This window comes from Melospiza georgiana, chromosome 7, assembly GCF_028018845.1.
Source record: "Melospiza georgiana isolate bMelGeo1 chromosome 7, bMelGeo1.pri, whole genome shotgun sequence".
NCBI lineage: Eukaryota > Metazoa > Chordata > Aves > Passeriformes > Passerellidae > Melospiza > Melospiza georgiana.
The window spans coordinates 21,026,821-21,053,707 of NC_080436.1; the positions used below are offsets into that span (position 1 = coordinate 21,026,821).

At 36.4% G+C, this 26,887-nt stretch overlaps 1 protein-coding gene across 3 annotated transcripts in view; it reads left to right on the plus strand.

Annotated features, from left to right (window-relative positions):
* METTL8 (methyltransferase 8, tRNA N3-cytidine) overlaps positions 1–16,401 on the plus strand; it is a 35,985-nt gene extending 19,584 nt beyond the window's left edge. For 2 of the 3 annotated variants that reach the window (XM_058028571.1, XM_058028570.1), the window contains exons 5-11: positions 53–444; positions 1,015–1,064; positions 3,585–3,648; positions 3,981–4,120; positions 5,982–6,088; positions 6,189–6,254; positions 6,974–7,304. In XM_058028571.1, coding sequence (XP_057884554.1) covers positions 53–444; positions 1,015–1,064; positions 3,585–3,648; positions 3,981–4,120; positions 5,982–6,088; positions 6,189–6,254; positions 6,974–7,161 — 1,007 coding nt within the window. In that variant the 3' untranslated portion in view covers positions 7,162–7,304. Of the gene's footprint in view, positions 1–52; positions 445–1,014; positions 1,065–3,584; positions 3,649–3,980; positions 4,121–5,981; positions 6,089–6,188; positions 6,255–6,973; positions 7,305–10,861; positions 10,987–11,782; positions 11,908–16,361 lie in introns of those variants that run through there. The other variant, XR_009114696.1, reaches the window with a different exon arrangement.
* Positions 16,402–26,887: the final 10,486 nt, after the last annotated feature.

The following is a 26,887-nucleotide window of genomic DNA, read 5'->3' on the forward strand; positions in this document are numbered from 1 at the left end:
GTTTTCTAGCTAAGTTCATATTCACCAAGGTTTTGTTCTGTTTTAATTTCAGATAAATATGAGAGAGAAGCCAGTAAATATTGGAATGAATTTTACAAGACACATAAAAATAACTTTTTCAAGGATCGCAATTGGCTGTTTCTGGAGTTTCCAGAAATTCTTCCAGAAAAAAGGAGAGAAGAGTTCAAAACAGAAAAAATATCTTTGGAACACACAAAAATAAATAATGACAACAGTTTTACACTCAAAAATGGAATGTTTGAAGAAGGAGAAAAATACTGGGAGAAAAATTATGGATCTGGTTCTACTGCTGTACAAGGATATGTATATAATAAAAATCAAGTGAAAGCTCTTACTGCCAGCCCTCAAGGTAAAAAGTGTGGAGAAGAACTTGGCAAGGTCGAATCCTTCCCTGGTTGTGATGCCACTTACCGAATATTAGAGGTAATGCACTGCAAATGTTCTGCACATCTACAGAACTCCACAGAATTACTAAAAAATCTCATGAAGACCCTTACTAAGTATCAGGAAAGCAAGCCTTTGGAATTATACATACTACATTCATTTATGGCAGAACCTTTGAGAGAAACCTAAATCTGGACTTGGTTTTCCCGTTACAGTTTTTCCATAGTTAGAATAGGGCTAGATTGTCAGATTCCATTTTCATTGAAAGTCAGGATTTTTATTTCCTCAGGATAGGTGTGAGTTTAAGTGCTTTGTCTCAAAGTGCAAGTACTTGCTGCATTCTTGCCAAATGGTGAAATTGGACAAGAGTATTGCATTTTCTTATGCAGTTTGAGAGACTAATTCTCTTTTAACTTCAGAAAGACATTGGGGAGAAACATGATCATGTACATGATTTGAGAACTGTGGTATTAGCTGATTATACCTTTTCTGGCCAACATACCTTCAAGTCTAATGGGTCCTACTGGCCAACTAATTTAAGACAAAGATAGCAAAAAAAGGTTTTGTTTGCTCATTTATTTTGATTTTATCTTTCTCTTCTGATTTTAGGTTGGCTGTGGAGCTGGAAACAGTGTCTTTCCTATTCTGAAAGTTCTATGGTAAATTGTGTTGGATTTCCAAATATGAACGTTGTGTTCATATCTTCATTTTCACCAAATGTTGGTGCTGGATCTGTGCTGCAGGAAGCATTGAGTGAACCATTTTACAGTGCTGAGATTCTTAGTGTGTCAAACTACAAATAATATTGGTGCCATCAGTATAGGATACTCCTCATGTTGCTCCACCCTGGTCTTGGGGGATCATATTTGCTGACAAAGTTTGTCTCTGAGTGCATTCAGACTGAGTTCTTACAGTTAATCTCAGGCAGATTAAATATTCTCTTGTCTTATAGATCACTGTAAAGCTACCAGGTATCTCTTCAAAAGGCCAAAATTATAGAGACCATAGATAATGGCATGTGAGCTACTGGAAAGAAGTTCTATTTTTTCTGAATTGGCTGGTATATTTGTCACATTACTTGTGGTTTTAGTGTCAAGGCACAAGTCCTATATCACATTACTTAATGTATTGAAACGTCTTAATCCACTTAGCTTTCAGTTTTAGAAAAAACTGTTATGACAGCTTGTCCTCCCATCCATGTAGGCAGGAAGGTTTTATTGGAAAGGATATGTATATTTCAAGGGTTGAAATAGATTTCTTTTTTTTCATGCCTTTAAGAGCTTGAGAGCAACATGATTCATTATTCTATCAATGAATTCTGATTGCTAGTATCACCATTATACAAAAATTCTCCATTTTACAGATATGGAAATGCAACAGGAGGAATTAAGTGATGCACCAGAGTCATACATGATACCTCTGTTATCAATGCATCTTCATCCCACGGCAAATGCTTTGCTTTAGACAGTATGTAGTGAAAGGAGAGCCTGGTTTCATATGAAAACTTTGAAAGGAACCCTATATAGAAAAAGATATCACGTGGCTGTGTTGAAAAAGATGAGACAAACTTTTGTGTTTTCCTCACAGGAGGCATTAGTCATAGATTGGCATTTCTGATAATTAAGAAACTACTCCTTAGGTATTTTTCCTGGAGATCTCTATTCATGTGTAAATCCTTCAGTCAATCACCTTGGTTGATAGATTGAACAACTTGCTTGTTTGTCTTGTATATGACCTAATGGAAAGATCTCTTAATCTCCAAGCAGGCTTGGCATTACAGAACAGTTGGTTTTACTCTGAATTTAATAATCTAAAAATTGCCATTCTGGCAATTACATGCATATAAAATAATGTATCTATATGCATATAATTATGTGCATATAAAAACATGCCAGTGTCAAGCAAGTGTACCCTGGTTACAAAAGAAAATTTCACTAAAGTTAGTGATGTAACTCTTAAACCTCTTCCCCCTGCCTCCCTTAAAATTTAAGTTAGTGCTTTTTAATACAGTGTGTCATGAAAACACCATGCAGATCAAGCCATGTCTTTGTCTTAAGTGGACTTTTTACATAGTTAGTTACATAGAATAGTTCCTATTCTGCTCTAAAAAAACAAAAGAAACCCCAACATTCTAACAAGTCTATTAGGTAATCAGCTCAACCTTTCCAAAGGGACTTTGGACTGGGTCCAAAGCCTGGCTGCTTGTCCTCATTCATAATAAATACGTAAATTCAGCAATTCTCATGGTGGTCACAGAGCTGATAAAGGTTTTGCTCAGCAAACCAAACAAGCATGGAGTATATTTTGTTCCAGAAGCATTCTCCTGTTGAGCCTTCAGAAGTCACTAGCTTAGCTGTGTATACTGTGAGATCTACAGGCACTGGCAGAGTTTATTGATTCCCTTCTGAAGAAGCCATCTATCCAAAATCTTGAATATATTTTTAATTAATTAAATTGATCGCGAGTTGATCATGAAGTCATCTCTTTGTGGGTTTTGAGTAGCTTTCTCAGTTTATCCTTCCGAGGTGAAAAACTTCTCCCTAGAATTACTAGTATCTAATGAATGGTACAAGGAAATTTGCAGCTGGCTGAGTCTTGGATGGGAAGAGAAGGGAATACAGTGCTGCAGGAAATTCTTATTCATCCTAGTTGGAAAGCAAAGGAGATAATGGAGTACAATAACCAGTAATGCGTAATCAAATCAAAAGAGCAGCAAGGTGACACATGGAACCCCAAACTTCTGCAGAACTGGGTGACTTTTGCAATTCTCCATCCCTGCCCAAATCATATTGCTAACTAAGCTGCATCCATGGGTTAATAATGCAGTGCTCCTGTAAGAAAATGTGACCTATTAATTGCATTTTATGCATTACAGCACCAGGACATTGTCATCAGTTCTGACAGCCCTCTGTGACCTTTTTTCTTTTCCTTTTTGCTTCCTCACAGACAAGGCTATAATTCTTTTTGTACTAGCTGTCTGTTGGTATTCTTATGAATTTTTCTGCCCTGTTGGTTCATTACAACCTATGTGGCTTTCCATGTGCTAGACATCAATAAAGCATGCTTGATCAAGCCTGTGGAGAAGCCCAGAGGACCCTCTGAAGTTTCATGAACACTGATGTAGACTTTCATCTTATACATTAATAATTTTCTAACTGATGTTGGTTTTGTTTTCCTAGCAATACACCTGGAACCTTTCTGTACTGTTGTGATTTTGCTTCAGGAGCAGTGGAGCTGGTAAAGGTAATTCATGCACTCTCTTTAGAGTACCTTACAAGCCTGTAATTCAGGAGGCTGCCAGGAAGCCATCTTCATGAAAAAGAATGTGATGGCTTTGACAACTTTTAACTGAAGTTTTCAATATTCCAAAGAACAAAGTCATACTGTATGCAGAGAGGAATGAATACCATCAGTGAGCTTGCTTCTCAGCTTGAGTAAGATACCGGACAGAATAGGCTTTTATATGAGATGTTTTACAATGCAGAATAATTGAAGAAAAAATGTTTCTTGAGTCACAGTAAACGTATTAACTACTACTGTTCTCTCTGTGCCTCTTTTCATCTTTTTCCTGACAGTCACATTCGTCCTACAATTCAGCCTGGTGTTCTGCCTTTGTTCATGATGTGTGTGATGATGCTTTACCCTATCCTTTTCCAGATGAGATCCTGGATGTCATTCTCCTTGTCTTTGTGCTCTCTACTATTCATCCTGACAGGTAAATGAAGACTAAAGGGCAAAGCAAATGGGTTAAATCTCTTTTTTAACGGAAGGTTTTCAATAATACCCAAAGAAGATGATGAATCTTTAATGTTATTTAATAAGCTACAGCATGTATAAGGTATTTTAAATGCTGTTTCCATTTTCAGGCTTCAAGAGAAAAGCTGGTCATGCTAATTATAATTAGTGAGTCTCCAGTCTCCATCAAACACAAGGGATATATTGTAACTAAGTACATCTCTACTAGAAGGGACAGATTCAAAAAAAGGCAAATTACAAAACCAGGCTGACAATCTTCTAGAAGGCAGTTATTTTTAGTGATCAAAACCAAACATTCGTGATTTAACACCTTACAATGTGTTGATGTAGACTTAGATTGCTGATTTAGCCACATTCAAATGCTTACATGCAGCCCTTTTAAACTAAAATGGATCTAAAATTTGTAACTCGTTTGGATTGCAAACATTTGATCTAATTTTCATGTGTAGCATTGAGTACTGTTAGCCTTTGCTAATGCCTCTCGATGTCTAATGAACCAAATTTTATGACTGTTAAGGTTGGCTGATTGTGAACATGACCTTTTGTAATGCAAAAAATTTAAAAGAGGGCATGTAAGTTAAACTTCTTGACTCTAACTAGATTATATGAAGGGAAATACATGCTGTTTGTGTGATAATACATTTATCACTTCAAGAATGTCATTAAAATGGGCTTGGTGTACAGAACAGTATTTGCCTAGGTCTGAGAACTGTTTCCCTGCTACTAGTGATTAGCTTTATACAGGAAAACCTTCCCTGTATAGAATATTTCTACTTTCTGTTTATTCAGACATGAGCACGAATCACACAAAGCCAGGGTCCAGGTTTCAAAAAGAGTTCAATCAGGAGACTTTAGATCTCTGTAATTCCAGCCATGCTGCCAGGAAGAAATTGGACGACAGTGATTCATTCAGTCACTGTGCCTGTAGAAGCAGTACTCAGATGTTCTGTCAAAATTTCTGTGGATCTTTTCCTATTAGTCTCTTAAGAATACATTTGAGGGTTTTGTGGTTGATTTTCTGTTTTGTTTGTTTTCTTTTTGTTTTCTTTTTGGTTTTTGTTGGGGTTTTTTTGATTTTTGGAGGGGAGTGGGTTGTCATTTTTGGTTTGGGTTGGGTTTTTTTCCCCAGGGCTGACATGGATGCTTTTCTGTACATGTGTCTGTATACACACACAAAGATTTTCATGTAATTATCTGTGTTTTGAGACCCACTTTCCAAAGATGCCTTAGTCATTACTTCCATCTCATAGAATTAAAATGACCACATAAAGGAAAATGTGATCCAGATTCATCTTGCTCAATATGCATTTTTTTCTGGAAACTTTGAAAGTGGGAAATGAAAAAGAAAACCAAGGAATCATGGTGCAGAAGTTATGTACTTTGAAAAGATGGAAAATACATGAGAGGGACACATTTATATTCAGAAAATTGTTACTTAGTAATTTATCTCTAGGCTGTTGTGTTTAGTTTTTGATAATTGCTACTCTTGTAGTCAATTTTTAACACACTTCAGTTATGCTAGAGCGCACCTCTAAAATTTGGTTGCAGAATTGGAAACATTAAACTTTCTTCAAGCTGTGTAATTAATGTCTTTTAGATTTGCTGGATGAAATTTCTCAAAGCACTTTCACTTTTTGTGCACATACACTTCTTTCCAAGTGTGCAAAACTTCTGCTTCTATAGGCAAGGCTGTAATTATGTGCACAGCTGCTGTCCTGAACAGTCTCTTACTCATAGGCAGTGCTGCCTTTTTGGTCTGTGGCAGCAAACTTGGTTGCTTATGTTTGCAAACTTCACCAGCATCTCATCTATTCTCTAAGGATGCAAGGGGTTGTAAATAGGTTGGCTAAGCTACTGAAGCCTGGAGGAATGTTGTTATTTCGGGACTACGGAAGATACGATACAGCTCAACTTCGTTTTAAAGAAGGTAATTCCTGAATGGTTTGGTATTTTACTGTTCATTTTAGCTCTTTCTGGGGAAAAAAAAAAGTGACATGTCCTTTTTCATTACTGCTCTAATTTCTTAGGTCATTGCTTGTCAGAAAATTTTTATGTAAGAGGAGATGGAACCAGAGTATATTTCTTTACCAAAGGTACGGAATGTTATAGTTTCATAGAATGGGTTATGTGTTTCTCAAGGTGATTTGGATTATGAAGGCTCATCTTAAAACATAAATTTAAAGAAGGCTTTATTGGCTTTTTAAAAAATTCTCTGCTTTTAAAAAGACCAAAGCTACCTGTTGTAAGAAAATAGTTTCCTTTGTATGCACACATGTTGCATTTGGGATCCTGCAATGTTGCTTACAGACGTCACTGGAAATTTCTCTTTAAGTATCCTGTGTGTAATTGTATGCTCAAATTTTATTATTTCACCATGCACATGATTTCTCTGTTAAAATTGAGGTAAACATGCTTGGAAGGAGAGTCTGTAGCTATAAATGACATAAAAGTCTGGATAGTCATTTGTCAGGGGAAGTAGCTTTATCTTGATAATATGTGAACAGTGACCAAATGGCATGAATTTGTTTACTCAACTATGGCACCTGGAACCTTGTGAAGAAAGGGTATCTATGGATGCTGTGAGTAATAACTAATGTGGTTTGGGCCTCAACATGACAATTGTTACTGCAATATAAATCAAGAGCTGTGAAAATGAATTTCTAACAAATCCTTATTACAGGTAGTGTCCTTTAGCTTTCAAATTGCAAAATAGATTTAATTCCATCTTTGGTTGAACTACAGGTTGGTAATTACTACATTCTACAAATGACTTTCTTTTTTAATTGCAATAATTTTTCATATGAAAAAATAGATGAGGTATGGAACATGTTCACCTTGGCTGGATTAACTGAAGTACAGAATTTAGTTGATCGGCGATTACAAGTAAACAGAAAGAAAAAAGTCAAAATGCAACGAGTTTGGATACAAAGCAAGTTCCAGAAGCCATTGCAATTTCTGCATAATCCTGAAGAAAGCACCAAAAGGCACCCTTGTAAATAATTTTACTCCAGAAATGCAGTACAAAATTGAACTTCAGAAACTGAAAGAAATTTGAGTACGTGTGTTTTCATTTAAGTATGCATAAATGTTGTGTTCGCCACTGAAAAGTATTAAAAAGTTCAATAAATGTATTGAACTGAAAACCTTTCTCTGACTTTCTTTTCTTTGTAAATTCATATGTGTAAGAAAAATCTGAGGGGAGATAAAGGCCATTTCTGACTATTGCTTTATATGCAATAATCTTTTCATAACTGTGACCAGGCATTATTTTACTCCCTTGAATATGAATAGTCAATAAGTATACACCTCATTCTGTTGAAATTCATGTTATGTAAAAAGGTTAGTCTGAAGCATAATTGTTTCAGAGATTTAGAGAAAGAGTATCTGTTCTCACTATTGCCACAGACTATGTTAATTTCTGAGTCATATCCTTTTCAACCACCGTGTCTTACGACTGTATTTCCTCTTTGGAGGGAAATTTCTTGGTGCATAAATAATGAAGACAGAAATTTTTTTTTGATTTGCATGTAGCTATGATTTCACACTAACTGCATGTGATATGTATACATATCAGATTACTCAGTGATTTTTGTCCTTCTGACTGATTTATTATGCTGTCTCTGCTTTTCGTCTACATGCTCATAAGGAACAGGCCAATTTCAAATACAATACATTACACATTTAAAGTGCTCTAGATTGTAAACTGAATATGTTTCATGTAGAAAACCATTACCAAAATGCCAAAACAGTTCTGACACCAAATAGTTAATATTGGATAGTTGTCTGGATAAATACAAATATTATTTTTACGATAGGTTAGATACGCTAGAGGGAGGAGCAAAAACAGTAGTCCTAAGTACATTTTATTAATAGTGTTATGGATTAATATAATCACACTAGAATTGCAATCTATCTGGCAGCTGAGATATTTTTATTGTTTACAAAAAGAAGTTGCTTTCTTAGGGATTCTACATTAGAAAGAAAAAACACAGTGTTTTTTATTGGCTGGGTGGGGATATAGCAAAGGACAGGACTAGTCCTGTCCTTCAATACTTTAAATTCTTTTAAGAAGAAAATATGAGGTGCAAGCTCTGTTTTCAAATGTAGAACATAATCCCGAAGGCTGTTGAGCTTGTATTTAAAGATTCCATTTTGCCACTCTGCTATTTTAATGTAATTTTAAATCACTTTGCCACAAGGAGGAGAGAACAAAAAAAAGGTGAATGAATAAAATAAATCTCTTTATTTAAGCAAGGGTGTGGGATGCATGTAATCTATAACATGTAGTTTTGAGTGTCATTAATACAGTGACACTCAAAGTCTCTTTTGTTGTTTTGTTTTAGGCTGAAGGGTAAACATGTCACAACTGATAGCCCAGCCTGTTGATCTTTTTGCAAGTTGTTAGTTGCTACGACAAGGAGGACTGATGGTCTCCTAGGAAGAAAACCCTAAATTGTCTAAACAGGGATGCCAAATATCTTCATCCCCTTTAACCCAGATGTATTTCAAGAATGAGGTACAATAAGGGGTCTGATCCTGCATTTTTGATATATTTGAAACTCCCATTAGAGGAAAATACTGTTTTATGAATCAAGAGGCTTAGGAAGCTTTGGTTAGCAATAGCATTACTGTAACCTGCAATAAAACTCTCGTGGCAAAAATCAAAGGTTAAAAGACAGCTGTGTTTCTTCAAGCCCTAAGAGATTGTAGCATCCCCATGGAAAATGTAAATAAATGTCTCCTTATATTTTAAATATGTTGCTACTCTGTTTTATTAATTGTGACTTCTGAATATACATAGCTCTTAGCTAGCACAAATAATTTTCACTTGTAGAATTTTCCAGGGAAGTGATGATGATAAGTTCTTGAGCATTGTGCAGTCTTATTCATGTGTGTGACGTAAATTTTCCATTTGTAGAGGTGAACGTAATGTTTGCTTTGGCACTCACGAGGGTATATTGATTCGGGCAAGATTTTAATGTGCTGTTAGTTAAACAAAAGTGTGACTTCACAAAAAACAAACCCTGAATTTTGTATGGCCTTAAGTAAAATCAGCTGTTTCTCTTCCACAATTTACACTTCAAGTATTGGCTGCCTCTTTTAGAATAATAGTGCCTGATTTGGAGGTATTAAGATCAGCTACTATTTTAAGTGTAGAATATCCACTGTCTGAACAGTTGTAAGATTCACAGAAGAGGATATGGAAAAAGGCATAATTCCCAATAAGAACTTTTGAATCTGTCGCACTTCCTGTATTTTGGCTTTATGACATTTCAGTTTTCAAAAAGCTTAATCAAAGACATATTTTTAAAATGCTTCCAAATTATCTGTATTAAGCAAGGAGGACTACTGAAATAAAAGAAGAAAAAGAGATGCAGGCATCTATATAGGAAAGGCAGTTTAAAATGGCTAATTGTTAATTTCTGGAGGAAAGAAAAACTAGTTTATTAATATAGGAAACTGCACTTAAGTTTCACTTTTGACATATGAAGTTGATTTTTTAATCAAATGTGTACCTAAAATTAATACATATTCTATAAACATAAAACATTTTCATTTGTAATTGCAATTTTTCTTTAATTTTTTGTGGAGTTCTTTTTGGTTGTTTCAAGCATGGCTTCCTAATGGCAATTAGAGAAAGGTGGTCTTGCTAGATCTGAGCTTCAGCTTCATTGGCTTTGGCTTGCTTTATGAATACTATGTCTTTTTTGTCCAGATGTGCATGGTACTTACTGGCTTAGACCTTGCTTAGTTTTTAAGCAAGTGTGAGGCAGTTAAAAAGTAAAGAAAGTGACCAACTTTTTTTCTTACACTAATTTTGAAGTATCTAGTCAATAACAATTTGCTCATATAAAAAAATATGTTGCCTTTTTCTTAGCAAAATGAAGGCAGATGCTTGTGCCACATTCACAAATGCACTGAATCTGCAGAGGACAGCCAAATGCAGCCATGATAAGTAGAACTCTAGGAACACCCGGGAAAAACTTATTGTCTTGGAAACTGCGCAGCTAATCTCCTGATTCTGCTGGTTAATAATGGCTGAAAGGTTATAGCAAACAACCCCAGAATTTGTATTAAACAATGGTGGAAATCACTTTACATAAATTCTGCTACTTTGTATTCATTTGTGGTGTGAACTTTACTCACTGTTCCAGTTTGCTCTTTGATCTGTTGACATATGGTTTGCTTCCTCTTTTTCCTATGTTTAGTGGACAACTGAGCAGTTTCCCAAGGAGCTATATACACAAACATTTGCAGTAAAGTTGATTGTCTGAGTTATTGTTAGAATTGAAAAAAGGGAGATTTATTTCCTTCTGTACAGATTACTTTATTTTTTAGTGTGAGTGCAATGAATTGTATAGACGCTAAATTATATATAGTGGTAGTGGCTGTATTTTTTAATAATTTTAAGTCAAGTTTCAGAGAATCATAGAATAGTTTGGATTGAAAGGAACCTTAAAGATCATCTAGTTCCAACCCCTCTCCTGCAGGCAGGGACACCTTCCACTAGACCAGGTTGCTCAAAGTCCCACCCGACCTGTCCTTGAATATGGGTGTATTCTCTGTGATAGTAGTTCATATATAAACCACTTCTTCTCCATAGAGCATCTTCATAATGGGTGGAAATAAAACATGTATACATGTTGCAAAAATATTAAACACTGATATTGTTAATAATACAGTTCACTTTGTATTTCAGTGAACTGCATTTCAGTTTATGTAAACTTCTCTCCATATTTGGAACAAGGATGGACATGAGGGGTTTTTTACATCAGTTATGTGCCAGTTCCCCGTCTCTTAAGAATCATCCAGGATTTGGACAAGGTAAGTTTCCTATATGTGGTTGCACTTTGTGTGTAGTCAGTAAGAACAACGTGGGTTGCCATGGGTGTCTTAGCAGGTTCTCCTTTTTACCTGTGCCTCCTGGCATGCAGGTCATGCCTGGATTGGGCTTTGAGCTGAGAAGGAAACTTCTCTGTTGAGAGACCATCCTTCACCTCTTTCTAGTACCTCTCTCTAAAAGGAGAACTTGCCTGGATTGAAAGCAAGAGCCATTCATGCAAGAGGGGAGAAAGATGAAGATGCAGGCAAGAGAGGGAGTGAGAGTTTCCTCTGGGATCTAGGGTGAGAAGCAATCTTGGATAGACTGACCAAGAAAAATGAGATACAGAACAGGAAACAGAGGAACAGGACACTGTGGACATGGTTTACGGAGAAGATTTGTAACAGGATACAGTGTGACAGGATGAGGACCTTGAGCCTAGACATGAATGAAATGAAATTAATTAATCAAATTATTTAAATTAAAAAATAGAGGAGGCAAGAAGAGAAAGGGGACTATTTGTCACAAAAATAGGGTGAAATCTGGGTAAGCAAGGCAATCAGTCCAGGCCTGGAGGTAGAAAGACATATCTTCAAAGTTTTTATTCTCCCAAATGGTAATGTATTTTCACATCTTAGTGGAATATTACAGCTTTTCTCTTTCATCCATATGTGCAAAATGCATTTCAATATATTAAAAAGATTGAATGTTTCGTTTGTTGTAGGTTGTATGTGCTATGCACATGTTTTCAACAGTGCAAGCAAGTGTATGATACACCTGCTTTTGCTTTCTCCTCAGGGAAAAATGTTTTTACCATCGTTCAAGTAGCATCCTATAGTGACAGAAGCTACATTCCTAACCTCCTGGGAAGCAAATACCAGAGAATAACAGAAGTGTCTATACCCTGATTGTGTGCAATCAAGGTAGAACAATTAAATTTACTCCATGTGTTCTGATGATGTCCCATTTAAATCAAGACAATATCTGCAGATTATCACTGTGAAGAGCCTCCCAATATCAGTTTCTGTAATACTTGCATCTGTTCAACGGAATTTACAGTGAATTTGTATAAACTAGAAATAAAACTTTAAAAAAACAGCAGAATAGGCTTCATCTGGGATCAGAGCAATTTAGAGATGGAATATGTTTTGTTATTTTAAAACACTTGTGGTTGCAGAGGAGCACTTATCCAAGAGGCTGAAAATTTCGCTTATTTGAGGTGTAATGTATGTCAAGAATATTAAAGCTAATATCCATGTTTTGAAGCTTTGTATACTTAATGTTAGCTAAAGCTATCTTATCAATTGTTGCTGTGAAAAAGGAGTTAGCAACAAGATAGTCTCATTTTCAGAGGATATTTTATTGATCGGGTCGCTACAATTTTGAAGGGAACTCAAAAGATTAAGGAAGCAAGTGAATTAGCTTAATAAGGTGAAAACCAACAGATGACATATACAATGTGATAAATAAATAGATTAAGAATAATCCAGGCATTCCTGGATTTGATACTAAATGAAATTTTAAATTAATTAAAAAACCAGACTTGGTGTATCCTCTTAGTTATAAAAACAAGCCAAATGTTAAAATGTTTAAGTATGATGTAAAAATAGAATGTTCTATAGCTGCTGCATAAATCCAATGTATAGTCTTCTCTGTAGTGTGTCATGTTCAGTGAGAAGAAAAAAATGCAGCAAAAATAGATAGTGAAGTTTTTTCATGTCTCTAGGAATTTTCATATGAAAACAGCTTTGGGAATTGAATGGTAGACAGTGTGAGAATGGCATATAATGTTATGCTTTAGTATTTAGAAGGTCTAATTTATACCTTTACATGATGCAAAAAGCAAGATGAATTAGTCAAGTTGGCAGGCAACAAACTTGCATTGTATATATTTATCACCATACCCTATTAAAACAAGGAATCACAATGTTCACAAGGTTAAAAGATTGGTGAGTTACCAAAAACTGGTTGTATTAGATTTTTCCATTTGCATTTTTATATGTGTGAATGGGAAATTTTGCCTATTTACTGTCCAAGATCTTTAAATGCTTCCATTAAAAAACCAAAGAAACAAAGAAATAACAATCCTAAAACCTTTGTCATTACCTTTTGTGAGATCCTAACATTGCTCAACATTCAGCTCAACAGTAGAGCTGAAGAATAGGCCTGGTTACAAAATGGGTCTAGTAGACACAGTTGCCAAATTAAGAAAAGATAGAGGGGGAAACGGAGAAAAATAGAGAACATAATAATTGGCATGACAACATGTAGTCCTGTAGCAATCATACAGCACTTAGTATTTTATATGGAATGACAAATTCAGTACAGCTCCTGAGAGAGCAGGAGAGAGACAACAGTGTTGCCACCCTTCCCTGTCACTCCTGACTGTAAACTGGCATGTGGACAAGCCAAAGGCCAAAGAGTGAAAGTAGTTGGTTTGCTATAAAAGTTACAATTAATTAATTATGCTTGCTTGAGGATGGTGGTTTTGGAGGGTTTCATTACAAAGCCAGCACTAATGTTTTCTTTCCTTAGAGTCAAGCACACTGTAGCCTCCATTTCCTTCTGATATACCAAGTGCTCTTTAAATGGAGGAGTGCATCTTTCAACTTGAATAAAAGGGTTGTTGTACAGTGTAGCATTTAGCAGATGGGCTTAGAGAATCCAAACCCACCAGCAGTCTTTTATTTTACACTAGGAAAGGCTTTGCCATTTTTAATGGCACTGTTTGCTACATTCCCTACTAAGCGCAGTAGTCAGATGTTGTTCTGAGGAATAGGGCAGCTTAGCTTCCAATGACATTGATTACACTCAACAGTGAGAGCATGAGAAAGAGAAGTGGGTGGAGAAGTGAAAAGGCAGTGTGAGGCATTTCAGGGAGGAGATTTGCACTCCAGCACTTGCATGTGGGTGACAATCCCTCAGAGAAACAATTTTTCCTCTGAAGTGGAGCAGAGTTGAGTCTTCTGTGCTCACTTCAGGTTTAATCTCCATCCCTGCAAACTACCAGAGCAGCCTGTAGTTAAATGTGCATTTACTTAAAATGAAAAGAAAATAGCAGTAGCGAGAAGCTGCATTTTTAGCATGGAGCTCTGATTTCCCAGAGAGAGATGCTGGTGTGTTAATCCCTGGCATAAACGGGTGCAATTCTCAATGACAATGCTAAGCCTGTTTACACATGGGCTGAGCTAAACCCAAAGATGACACACAATGCTGATCAAAATAGTTCATTTAATCCCTTTGGAATTTTTGCGATCTAAGAACCAGAGATGTTTGTGTTAAGAAAAGGTGATGTGAAAAAGCTGTCATTGTGGACCATGACTTTCTCTGACATATAAATTATGACAAATAGTCATTATCTTATTTTAGATAAAAACATCATATTTTTATTCAAGAGTGAATATTAGTGAATTGAGTAAATCATCAGTGATAGTTACCAAACTCTGAAATAAGATCTGCTTTTTAAATTAGAAACAGTCTGAGCTAGCTTATACAAAGAAAGAAAACCAAAACCATCCTGGCAGTAATTCTACATTTTATTTTACCAAAGTTTATGAGGAATCAATGCAATCAATAAGAACCTTGGGTTTAGTTTCTTTTTCTTTTACATGTACTTATTTTAATAGCAAAAGAAAGCAGATGGAAAAGGAAGCTGCATGGTACACAGTCTACAAAAAATGCAAGTATTATTATATCACTTAAGATATTTAACAAGCTACTAAATCACACTCTTCTTCTTGCATCAATTGCCTGGAGGCAGAATATCAGAAACAGTAAATATTTATTTTACTTAGAAACAATGTTAGTAAAAGGCCTCAGGGTTTAATCTGAAAGAAAAAAAAATCTTGGAATCATTGACCCGTATTTCCAATGTCATTTATGTCAGTTTAAGTCCAGAAGACTCTCAAAGTCTGTAGAGCTTCTTCAAGATATTGACTAGTTGCTCATAATTGAAATCCAAATTAATGGCATGTGCTTTGGTTTTGGTTGGAGTAGAGTTAATTTTCTTCACAGTGGCTGGTATGGTGCTATGTTTTAGATTTGTGCTAAAAACAGTTTGGTTATATAGAGATGTTTTTGCTATTGCTGAGCTGCATTGCACAGTATCAAGGCCTTTTCTGTTTCTTGTACTGCTTACCAGTGAGAAGGCTGGGGTTGCACAGGGGTATGGGAGGGGACACAGCACAGCTGACACCAACTGACCAAAGGGATGTTACAAACCATGGAGTGTCATGCTCAGCATATAAATCTGGGGAAAACAGAAGGGAGGGAGGGACATTTGGAGTGACAGTGTTCATCTTCCCAAGTCACCATGGCGTGTGGTGGAGCCCTGGCTGTCCTGGAGATGGCTGAGCAGCTGCTGGCCCGTGGGAGGTGCTGAATGAATTCACTCTTTAGCTTTGCTTGCGTGCACAGCCTTTGCTTTACCTATGGAACTGTCCTTATTTCAACCTGTGACTTCTCTTGCTCTTACCCTCGTGACCCTCCCCCACTCCACCAGAGTGGAGTGAGTGAGTGGCTTGGTGGTGCTGGGGTTAATCCCTGACAGGGCCTAATACTACCTGTAAAGATAAAATTACAAACAGGCATTAAAGTACAAAAATAATTTATTCACTACTCTTATTTTGTTTAAGGGCTAAAATTTGGTTTGCTCACATATGTGTTTATATTTTTGTGTAGGATATTCAGAATTTTTTATCCTAATAAATTCTGTGGTGGATATTATGTTTTATGAAACTTAATAACCAAACAGATAAGCATGATTGATTAAGGTGATTTTTAATAAAATCCTTAAGACATGTTCATATTTGTTGTTTTTCTCTCAAATTCTTGAGAAAATTACTGTGGGAAAGTATGCCTATTCTTAAAAGACCTTTGAAGTCTAAATAACAACATTTGTGAAGGTAGGAGAAAAAAAACAATAAGGGAAAAAATGGCTTTTTTAATGCATTTTCAGAAAATAAAAATGCATATTTATGTTTTCCTATGTTTTTACACTTCACAGACGTGTTATTTCATTACCAAAAGACTGCACAATGTATGTGACTCTAAGGAAATCCAGTAAAGCAATTTCATCTAAACTTATATTATGCTTTGGGCTTCCATTTTTTTCCAATTGCTCATTCTCCTTTTTCTAAATTAGTAAATCAGATTAAAAAAGAAAGCAAACATGACACTCTGTGGAAATCACAGATAGCTGAAGGTAATGCAGGCAAATGCTAGCTAAGTGGTTTTTCTGGTGGACTTCCCATTTCTATATGAGATCAAGAATACAGCTGTCTTATCTGGTGTGTTACCAGCAATTTTTTTTTTTTGGTAGAGGTATGCTATATGTATGCTTGTGATATTTATATAATTTTTATATTCTTGTTTCCAGCTACACCACCTTCTGATTTATCTTAATAAAGCTTTTGGAGACTCTCAAGTGGAGTGTAAGTAAGTATTAGATATTTTAAGTATACATTACATAAGTATTACTGGTTGTAATCTTAAAGTGAATAAATAAAAAGTTTAACATAAACGTGCATGTTTATCCATGTGTAACTGCATAAATAATGACAATTTCAGGCCTCTTGGTTTTCATGCCCAGCTTGTTTGGTCAGATCAGCAATGAACATGCAAACTTTCCCCAGTGTAGCCTAGAGCAACCTCTTCTATCTTTCCAAGAGTGTCAGTACTCCCTCTTTTAAAAACAAAACAAAGCAAAACCACAACAAAATAGTTATTGCCAAAGATAAGCCTAACAGGCTTAAATTATAGATATACATACATGTACATATGTGTATGTGTATGTTTAAAAATAAAATGAGAGCATAGAGAACATCAGCAGGCTGAGAGGTAGAGAAGTGGAAATTGGCTGGCATCCAAGTAAAGAAAGGTCTAGCCATGAGAAAAAAGAAATTCTTTAAACAGGCATTTAACACAAGGAGAGAGAGAAGGGTTGTTCACTTGGAAGTTTTTCCTTAAACAAATGGTTATATGGAATGAGTAGTAAAAGAAAAGTTAATAAAGGTCTTTCTGTTATTAATCTGGAAAAGTATACAAGCCATAACTTTCACGTTTGGACTTTTGAAGCACTTTTATGTGGGGGGCCTGCTGGGGATCTGCATTCTTCTGCAGTCAGTATGGATGCTGAGTCATCAGGAAAGCTGGCCATTTGGTTTTTGGTTTCTAAATATAGAGGTGAACATTTAAAGCCCTAATCTGCTAACAATGGGCATTCGTATGCAGTGTTGGTGACATGAATGATTTCATTCTTAATAGGGTTGTATCAAAACCAAGCTGTGCTTGTATGACACGTAGTCCTGAAAAGCTATGGTTTCTGTGACAAAAAATTAATTAAAATTTAAAAATTATTAAAAGAAATACAGAAAAGCAACAAGTTTCAGTCTCTGATAAGCATCAGAACCCTCTCATGGTAGCTTGTGTATCTTTGCTATATGCAGAGGAGATGGAACAACTAGACTTTGCGGGAGGGAACATAAGAGCAACCTAAATTAAGGAAGGAAGCTTAGATTAAGCCTTAGAAGGGGTGAATTATGATACTTTGATTGGGTTTTAGCTATTGTATTCAGGGAATAAGAAGTTTGTGGGAGTCTGCCTGAAAATTTTCAGTTTGATAATAATATTGAATAATCTTATGAGAGATTTATACTAACATCACTTTTGCAGCTAGTGTACTATACTAGCATTCAGTACATAGATTGGTGTGGGGTTTTTAAATTTCTGATGAAGTTCTGCATTCTTGGTTTGTTTGGAAACTTTGCTAAAGTAGGACCTATGACATTCAAAATGCTGTAACAGAATCAGAATTAACACAGGCATTTTCACTTTCACTTTAGATAAATTTGTATAATTCAGTATTCAGCAGTAAGAGCTCATTCTTTCTGAAGCAAGCTTTTACATTGGTGGTTCTGTGTTTTATTTTAACAGCATTCTGTGCCTTCTGCATAGATCCTAGCTGAAGAGATGCTGGCTGAGTTCTTTGCCACCTGAAAATGTGGGACAGGGAGGGAGCAATCCTGCCTGGTCAGCAATAGTATCAGTTTGGCTAAGCACCTTGCAGACCTCAGCCAGTGACTCACCCTGGCTCTCTCTGCTCAAATCTGCTGCTGCAGAGTGTGTGCAGCACAGGTGCCATCTCCCCATCCAGGTCTTCCAGGAAAGTGAGTCCTCAAACAAGCTGGGAGCTCCCATGGGTATTGTTCTGGCAGGTTAGTCTGGCCCAGGGGTGCTCCAGTGCTTGGCTCTGCTCTATTGAAGCACATGCTTCAATATTTAGATTGCTTACAATCCAAGCGGGCAAAACTCCTTGTAACTGAATTAGGAAAGAATATCTAGTAAGTGGATGGCAGCAGAGGAAAGAGTGTTTTGAGGAAAAATAGTTTTTTTAATTTAAACTTTGTATCTAACTTTCATCCTGAGAATACACACTATGTTTCAAGAGCTATTTTTTTTGTAGGTGAAATAGCTGGGAATGGAACTCTTTAACAGGATGTAAAAAACCTGTAGCTATGTTAAGTGACAAAGCTCTGGCCATTGCATCCAGCATGCAGTGCTTTTGTACAGTGGCAGCTCATGTGCAGCTGATTCATCTGTCAAAAACCAGCCGTTACCTTACTGTAGGATGTGAGCTTCAAAATGAGGCTGTGCCCTCATTTTCTGTGAGAACTTAAAGCAGGCAAAGTTTGAGGGTTTAAAAGTTAGTCAGCCATGCGTGAGTTATGAGGCCATGACAAATTAAGGACTCATTAAATCTTGAAATTACTTGAATTTTATCAGTTTCCTTCCAGCTGGTGTAAGACTAACTTGATTTTACAACAAAAGGGGGTTTCTTGACAATGTTATAGCAGCATGATGAGAAGAATCTTTTTTTGATTGAACAAGGACAAAGGACTCTCCTGGCACTAAAAGGTCTGGCCCTAGCCATAATCATCTTGTCTGTTCCTCTCATGGAGTTTCTTGGCAGCATGTAGGTGGAGTCAAGGTCTCTTGGCTCCAGAAGATAAATGCCTAATATGTGACCTACAAGTGTATTTTTGCTGTCTATGGTAGTTATAAAGAAAACAAGAAAGTCCTGGTTTATTCCAGTAGTAGAAAAATGTTTATTATCCAGCCCATTTCCTAATGTTCTTTGGAGAAGGCTGACTCCTTATTTCAATTATGCATGGTATGCTGAAGTTATTAATTTGGGAATTTACTATTAGTTTCTATTATAATTATCTTTATTTTGGGTGCTGTCTTTGCACAGACTGAAAACCATGATACATGTCTTTTTCTTAATTGAACTTTTTACTGTTATTTTTCTATATTGTACCTACAACATTCCAAATACTAGTTATTTCATGTGTTCTACCATAAATATATTATAGTGAGGAAAAAATACAGAATACAGCTGAGGTGAGACAGAGATATGGAATGAGTTATTGGTTGTCTAAAATACAGCCACAATTCCAGCTTAAGCTCTTAACACTGTGTGACCAGTTAATATGTCTTGTTTGAACCTTATGTGAAAAAAGCCCCATGGAAAATGCAACATATTTACTGTGTTCACAAAACTGCTAGTGCTTCTTTTTCCAGTTTCACTCATCCCTGTTAGTTTTGACAATGCTGCCACATGACTTGTGATAAAATTAAATTCCCATAAAAAACCCACAAGTTTGGGGTATAAAATATACTTGTGAATTTCTCTAATGAGTGTGCCTTGCCATAAAGAGCCTACAGCAGCCTACTGGTCAGTGGCTATTATATGCACAAATAAAGTCCCTCTTGTGAGAACACCTCTGTTATTACACTCCTAGTATAATATGACATGTTTTCTTTCATGTGATTCCTAGGATGACCCTGTCTCAAATTTGATGCAACAAATATTATGAGGGTTCTGACCCTCAGGAATCAAGTATAAGTTTTGCCACAGACTTCACTTAGAGACAAGATCTCATCATAAAGAAATGTCATAGTCAGGTCTAGAACTGCTGGGCATACCTTTTCAGGGATCTGTTGACACTTTGATGAATGTAATATCAAGAGTTGTTGGGCTTTTTTGGCTAAATGAAAAAGAAAGAAAAAGAAAACATTGCTGCAGTTTGAGTATATCTGTACATTGCTGTGTTGTCAGACCTGCTTTTTAAATTAGTTTTTAAGTTTCTATAAGAAATGCTTTAATAAAATACTAATATGGAGTGTTCTGTTCAGCAGTCACAGAAAAGAAGTAGCCCAGAGTCTGTATCTGCTCCATACAGAAAAGGCCCATAACAGAAGCAGCAGAATGACTTAATATGAAGAATTTTGAAAAGGAAGCTAAGCTATTCTGTATTCTCTGTATTTATTAGACAGGGAGAGGGAACTGAAGAGTAACCTTTAAGGAACTCAAATTGCACCTGAATAATTTGCATTTAGAAAGGATGTTCCTTTCATGTTCACTCGGTTTATTGAATCCATGCTAGATTCCTGTAAATGCTACACAGGTTTTGCATCTCCAGTATTTTGCCTAAATGAAAGACTAACCTTTGGAATCTGGCTTGGCTATATTACATTTATGTTTAGTCTAATAGAGGTGAAGAAAGTCATTGAACTGGATGGCACAAATTCCAATTCTCTTGGTCCTTTGGAAGCAGCTTTAACAACAATCTCCCTTGGATGTTCAGAGTGACAGGAATTAACATCATTCCTGTACATAGGAACATCCTACTACTTGAAACAGCCTGCACAAATTCATGTTTCAGTAATCTACAAGGGCAGAGTGTGGTGCTGAAGGAGGAAAAGCTGAATATACTTTTCATTCCTGTGAAAAATTAAAAAGAAGGCAAGTGCTTTGAGTGGTAAGCAAGTCTGCCTTCATTTTGATTCTACTAGTCTGCCAAAAAGAAACTTCAAACAATGCCTATTTTACTGAACAAAGATATTTTGAAAATGATTGTCTTAAGGAGCTGTGGGGTTGGTGTGAATGTGATAGAGGTAATTTTGTTCTTTTAGTGTACAGTATATGTTGACAGTAAATTCTTCCTTCAGACAGTGGTTATAAGAAGTTTTGCCTTGGGGGTTACACAAAATGCTGTATTAGAAGTATAAGAGAAATCTTGCTTTTTATGTGGGACTTCTTAATAATACACTTATTTCAGTCTCCTTCTGTTTCAGGCTTTGTGTGTAGATCTCTCAGGTATCTTGTACAGTCTTTGTGGACAAGATAATATTTAACAAGGTGCTTGAGACTTGTAGTATTTTGGAATTTGTGATTTTTATGCAAAAGCAAAATCATAATGAAATCAGACAGGAATATCTTTGTGAATTATACTCAGGAACTGCTTTGTGGAAAAATACCCAAATCAGTAATAAAGAATAGATATTTCATATTCTATTTAATATACTTAGCATTAGACACATCAGATTCTAAGTAGCATTTTTGAGTTTATTCCTAGCAATAAGTACTTGTTTGTATTAAGGCAAGGGGATAGTTTGGTTCTCATCCTGAAAAGCAAGAAAAAGCTAATGCCTTTGTGGACTCTGCACTCACACTGTCTTTAGGGGAATTTAGCAATAACAGTGCAATTGCTCTTTCAGCTGGAGTCTCAAATGTCCTGAGTTATTCTGAATGTGTGTTAGCCTCATTTATTGGCACCCTGGTCCTCAGATGGAATTTTTTCTTCCCCTCCTCTGCAGCATTCCTTGTCAGAAGGGCTACTCTTACCCTTTACCACATGATGGTAGAAGGGCTAGAGTTTGGAATGACAGTACTGAAAAGTGAAAGCTTCTATAAAAGAGGAATCTTAACTTTTTTAAAAAAAATTCCTATGTAATCTTTGCTTTCATTTTGTTGAATCCCATGACAAGAAACTATCCAGTAAACAGTTTACTATTGCTAAATGTCAGAACTAAATAACAAGAGCCATGGATAAGATAACCAGCATAGTAAAGGTTGACTAAAGCCATATATAAACAAAGGCTTAGACAACCTGCATATTTTTGTATGTGTCCCATTAGCAAAAAAAGGCATGGCATGGCTGCAATCCTCAAGTTCAGTACAGCTGCTAAATGAATTGGTTATGAACCTGTGTAAGAAGTTGACCCACCCTGGTGAATAATCATCTCACCTCACCCATTGTTAACTCAGTTGGGTTAGAGTGGAGAGGTTGTGATAACATGCACAGCAGTAAGTTTGGCACTGAAGACTTGCAGCTAAGACAGAAGAATGCTGTGTATTCTCAGAGATGGAGGATACAGCTCACCTGTTCTTCTGCATCTTCTGTTCTTTGCTCTACCTATTCAAAGAATAATAAATTGGTATCAGTATTCTGCTCTATTTTCTCTAGGCACTTCAGGAATGAGATCTGAAGTACTTAAGAGATCTACTAAAGCTCAGAAATAAAACATCAGTCATCTAAACCAATGGATCCTTCTGCAGTAAGAGCAAAGTTTGACCATGACAGTGTTTTCTTTGGAAACAGTTCAGCCCTGTCTCAGAAACTACAGATAAGGAACATAAGTATCCATATTTGTGTGCGTGTGTGGGTAAACCTAAGTAAAAATTCCAAAACAAAGCAAGGTGACTTGCTTCTTCCCAGCTCCATGTAGAATCATAGAACCACATAGATAGCAGTTGAGTTGCTTTGTGCATGCCTGAGGTATGGTCAGGAATCAATATAGAAATGCATTAAAAATAGATAATGTGCAGAAATGTCTTGCTGCTATTTTGTTTGCCTCTAAATGTTGTTGTAAATAAATGAATATGTGCAATTGGCCATGGATTATCCTTTATACTAAAAACTCTATTTGGAATAAGTTTTACAGCATACTTCATAACTTCTTTGGATTTTTAAAACTTTTTAATAACTTGGCATATGAATTTATGAGTGTGCTGTCGTACTGTCATCAAAAAGAAGATCAAAATAGTGACTAGAATAAGTGAAAAGGAGATAGAACTGGCAAAAATCTGTACAGAACAAAGAACTTATCTTTATTATTCAAAGTACAACTCCCGTTGGGAACTTGCCTAGGTATCATATAAATCATGATGGAATAGGTCCTCTAATGAAGGACCATTATGATGGGAAGCAGGTAGTCTCCATTTGAAATAAAAAGCTAGGCACAATTATCCTGGTTGTTAGCGTGCAAGCAGCTGAAAGAGCCCTGTGTGTTATTAGGCACTTACCCTTGCTACCTGAAGTGGAATTGTCTGATAGGAAAATTGGGTGGGACTTTCTGTGGAGAAAAATGCAAATTGTGTACAGAGTTGTCTGTATGAGTCTTATGGCTGATTTTAGTGGTTTAAGGTTAAGTTTTCTTGGTAACGAAAGAAGTATTTTGGCTCTTCCTAAGGACTGTAAACTTTATTGAGCACATGCATGACAAGTAATCTGATAGCAAACTATGTCTTCTTTGCCTCCCTAGTCCCTTAAACATTGGCTGAATCCCTTCATCTGAGACAGGCATTGCTTTCACTGTTGTTGCTATGACAGATTAATATGAATGGTGAATCTATCTTTGGAAGGCAGAAGATGAGATGCATTGTCTTTTAGTGGTCAAGTCTGATAGACATCCTCTTTTATGTGTCAGTATTGAGTCTTATAAAAGATTTTTCAAAGTGAAAATAAGTTTTCCTGAGAGAGAAAGATAATAAATAAAGGATTAGTAACTCCTACTGTGAAAGTCTAGCCCTATTTTTAATGCTAGGTTAATAGTTGGTATTTGTGATCCTAAAGGCCTATGATTCTAATGAGAGATTTGCTCCTGACTTCAGGATGATCACAGTTTTACTCCTAAGGAGCAGTTGGCCTTTCCTAGGAAAGCTAATGTATAAAATACAGCCTCTGCCAGCACATCATGAATGCAACATGATGGGAAGAGAATGACACGGAATGACATCCATAACCAATAATAGCTGCTGTGAGCATCCTGTCAATGGGTGTACTAATGTTAGTCACCAGCTTGATTAATGACATGGAAACACTCACTTTTTTCTCTGAATAGTGTCTGAGTGCCTCCTGCCAGAGCAGTGGAGATCACCTTCTGCTGAGCTTATACATGCATGCAGGAATGGAGCCATTATGGGTGCTTCAGTGCATTGTGTAATAGCCTCTTCCAAATGAAGGGGGCTCTGAGGCACCATTCAGTCATTCAGTTTGCACCTGCCTGGATTTGTTTGCACGTGTACAATCAGCTGGCTCGCAGACCAAGGGGTGCCTTGTGGCTTTAAGCTCAGCAATGGCTGTAGTCTGTGTTACGGAATTTTTCTGTCACTATAAAAGAGAAAACAAGACTCGTACTAAAGATGGCCTCAGAATTTCTTTGCAATGATCCTCCCTGAGAAACTTGAAGTTTCTTGATCAAAAATGGGAAAACACTTGAAGAAATATGTATGCGTGGTAGAGAGAACATGAGAAAGCAAGAAAAGGATTTCATTGAATAATTTCCAAAAAGTAAAAAAGAATTATTTATATCAAACCAGAGGGAGACAGAACAGTAGTGTGAGGGGACAGAATCCTTTTACTCTCTGAAAGTACTGGAAATTTTACTCAAGACTGGGCAGAGTTCTGCATTGTGGTATTAGATGTCAACATCCTGAGAGTCAGCTTGGCACAGTGAGACTACTTCATTGCCTCATTTCATGCTAGTGTGTTTCAGACTGTGTGCTAAATATGTCCAGAACTTGGCTTTTTATTCTATGTGAAATAGATTAAATTCTCCTATTTTGACAGGGAATATCTTTAGCAGTATGCCCTGAAATGCCTTGGGGATTCAAGCTGTCCCTTAAGCAATGCTGCAGACGATGCAGGTTTGATTTTTTTTTCTCTCTAATATATGAACTGTGACACTAGATTCATCCTGGCATACATCTGTCAGACCAGACTGAAAGCATTCAGTTAGAGCCACTTCATTACCAGCACAGAGCCAACAAATAGGGGACAATCTAAAAAAGGGGGATTGAAATATAGCATAGATGAGAAATATATCTCAAAATAAGGTCATAATGGAGGATATAAATTGCACAGCAATCCAGACAGCAACAGGACATCCTCAAAATATGCTACAGCATCTGCATGCTGATACTGACTTTTACAGATATGCAATAAATGTGGATTGTTTGTGAAATGAACAGCTATAGGTCAAGATGTAACATAACAGAAAAAACAACTTTGCAAATATAAATATTTATTATTAGTGGACTGTAATTGCTTCCTACTAAAATTGGTAAGAATTCTGAACTCAACCCCCTTTAGTACTTATTGGAGAATTAGAAGGCTAATGAGAGAGTGTAGCAAAAAAACCTCTTCTGCCTTCTAGAAAAATCAGCAAAACTAGACCATAATGAAGAATACTCTTGTGTATTGAGAGCTACTGGGCTGCAGATCCACCACTAAAAATCTCTAGTGCTTGATACTGAACCAAGAAAAGAAAAATACAAAATGAAAAATCCTGCACTGGCTGAAGGACGTGCAGAATTCTTTCCCATCTCTATTTATTTTGATTGTTAATGCTTGTGTGAAACACTGCTGAACTGCCATACAGCAAATTCTCAGCAAGAGATTAATGTGTCTGGTTTGATCTTCGAGCTCCTTTGATAAGATGCAGGTAAGAGTTAATGTCATCTCTACATATTGTGGCATGTTTAACATCTGCTATTCCTTTCTGGGTTTGCTCGCTGTTTCAGTGCTTAACTTATGACCTTTTCTTTTTTTAATTTAGCCATTGATTACACCCCAGGATATGTGATTCATTTGAACTGCAAAATCCCTATTTCTTGTGGTACTAATAAGCATTGTGCCTAGTGAAAGCTGTGGCAGGAGAGAAAAGGAGGAGGCCTAACAGTCTTGACACTGTCTTTTGTCTGTGTCGCAGCAAGGGGAGAAGGAAGGATGTATAGGAATTGTCTTATCATCGTGCACATATATACATGTACATAAGCATTTTTAGTTGTTTATCTTATCCCTTGGATGCTTTTTCAATGCCTGTCTTAACCCTTTGTCCTTGAAGTAAGCAAGGAAAAACTATATGACAGGCATTTAATTTTTTTCTTTCTCAAGAACAGCTAGTGTCTCTTGTGCTGAGAAGAAAATGGGACTTTGTGGAAAGCCAAATTTCAATTAACACATCAAAGGGCAGTTTGTGGTGTTCTGCCTATAACTAGGATTTAACTGAGTTGCAGGACTCTGGGAATTTTGTGTTTTCCTATAGGCTCACTTACTGCATTCCTGCCTCACCTACTTTTCTGCTCTTCCTCTGCTTCTCTGAAGGGGACAGATGAAAGCAGTATAATCTTGTTGAATATGGTTCTTGCTGATGAATTAGATGAGCAGCTGCTGGGAACAGTCTAGGAATACAATTTGGTGAAAAAAAGAGATGAGATACAAAAAAAAATCCCTTATGATACCATTCATTCTATATGCAGTATTATACCATATTGGTGGAAAAATGGGAAGGCCTAAAACTCAATTTCACTTTGAGCTGGTTTAAAAAGAAGCAGTTCTACATACATTGCAGCCACAAAAACATATATTTATAGCACAGACTTTTACTTTCTAGGTAGCAACTGCACAGCTGTATACATTTGATTTTTTGCATGCATAAGAACTTACTTTTACAGGCAAACTATTGTACTTTCTTCTCAGTATTACCCAAACAGTTATGCTAATTCTTACATTATGTAGTTCATCTCTTTTCTTTGTGCTTTAAACCAGCTTGGGGAGGGGGAGAAAATCCTACATTTTGGCATGCAGGACAATCAAAAATCCAATCCAGAAAATTGAAAAGTCATTGGTGTGTCAGTGTTCCTGCAATATCCTCCAGCTCACATTTTTGTATTGTAAAAGCCCAGCATGCAATTGTGTGTTAAGATTGGAAATTAAAGCTAATCTCCTCAGTTATGCCTTATGAATGCTATACACCAAGTGAAGCAATAGTATTTTG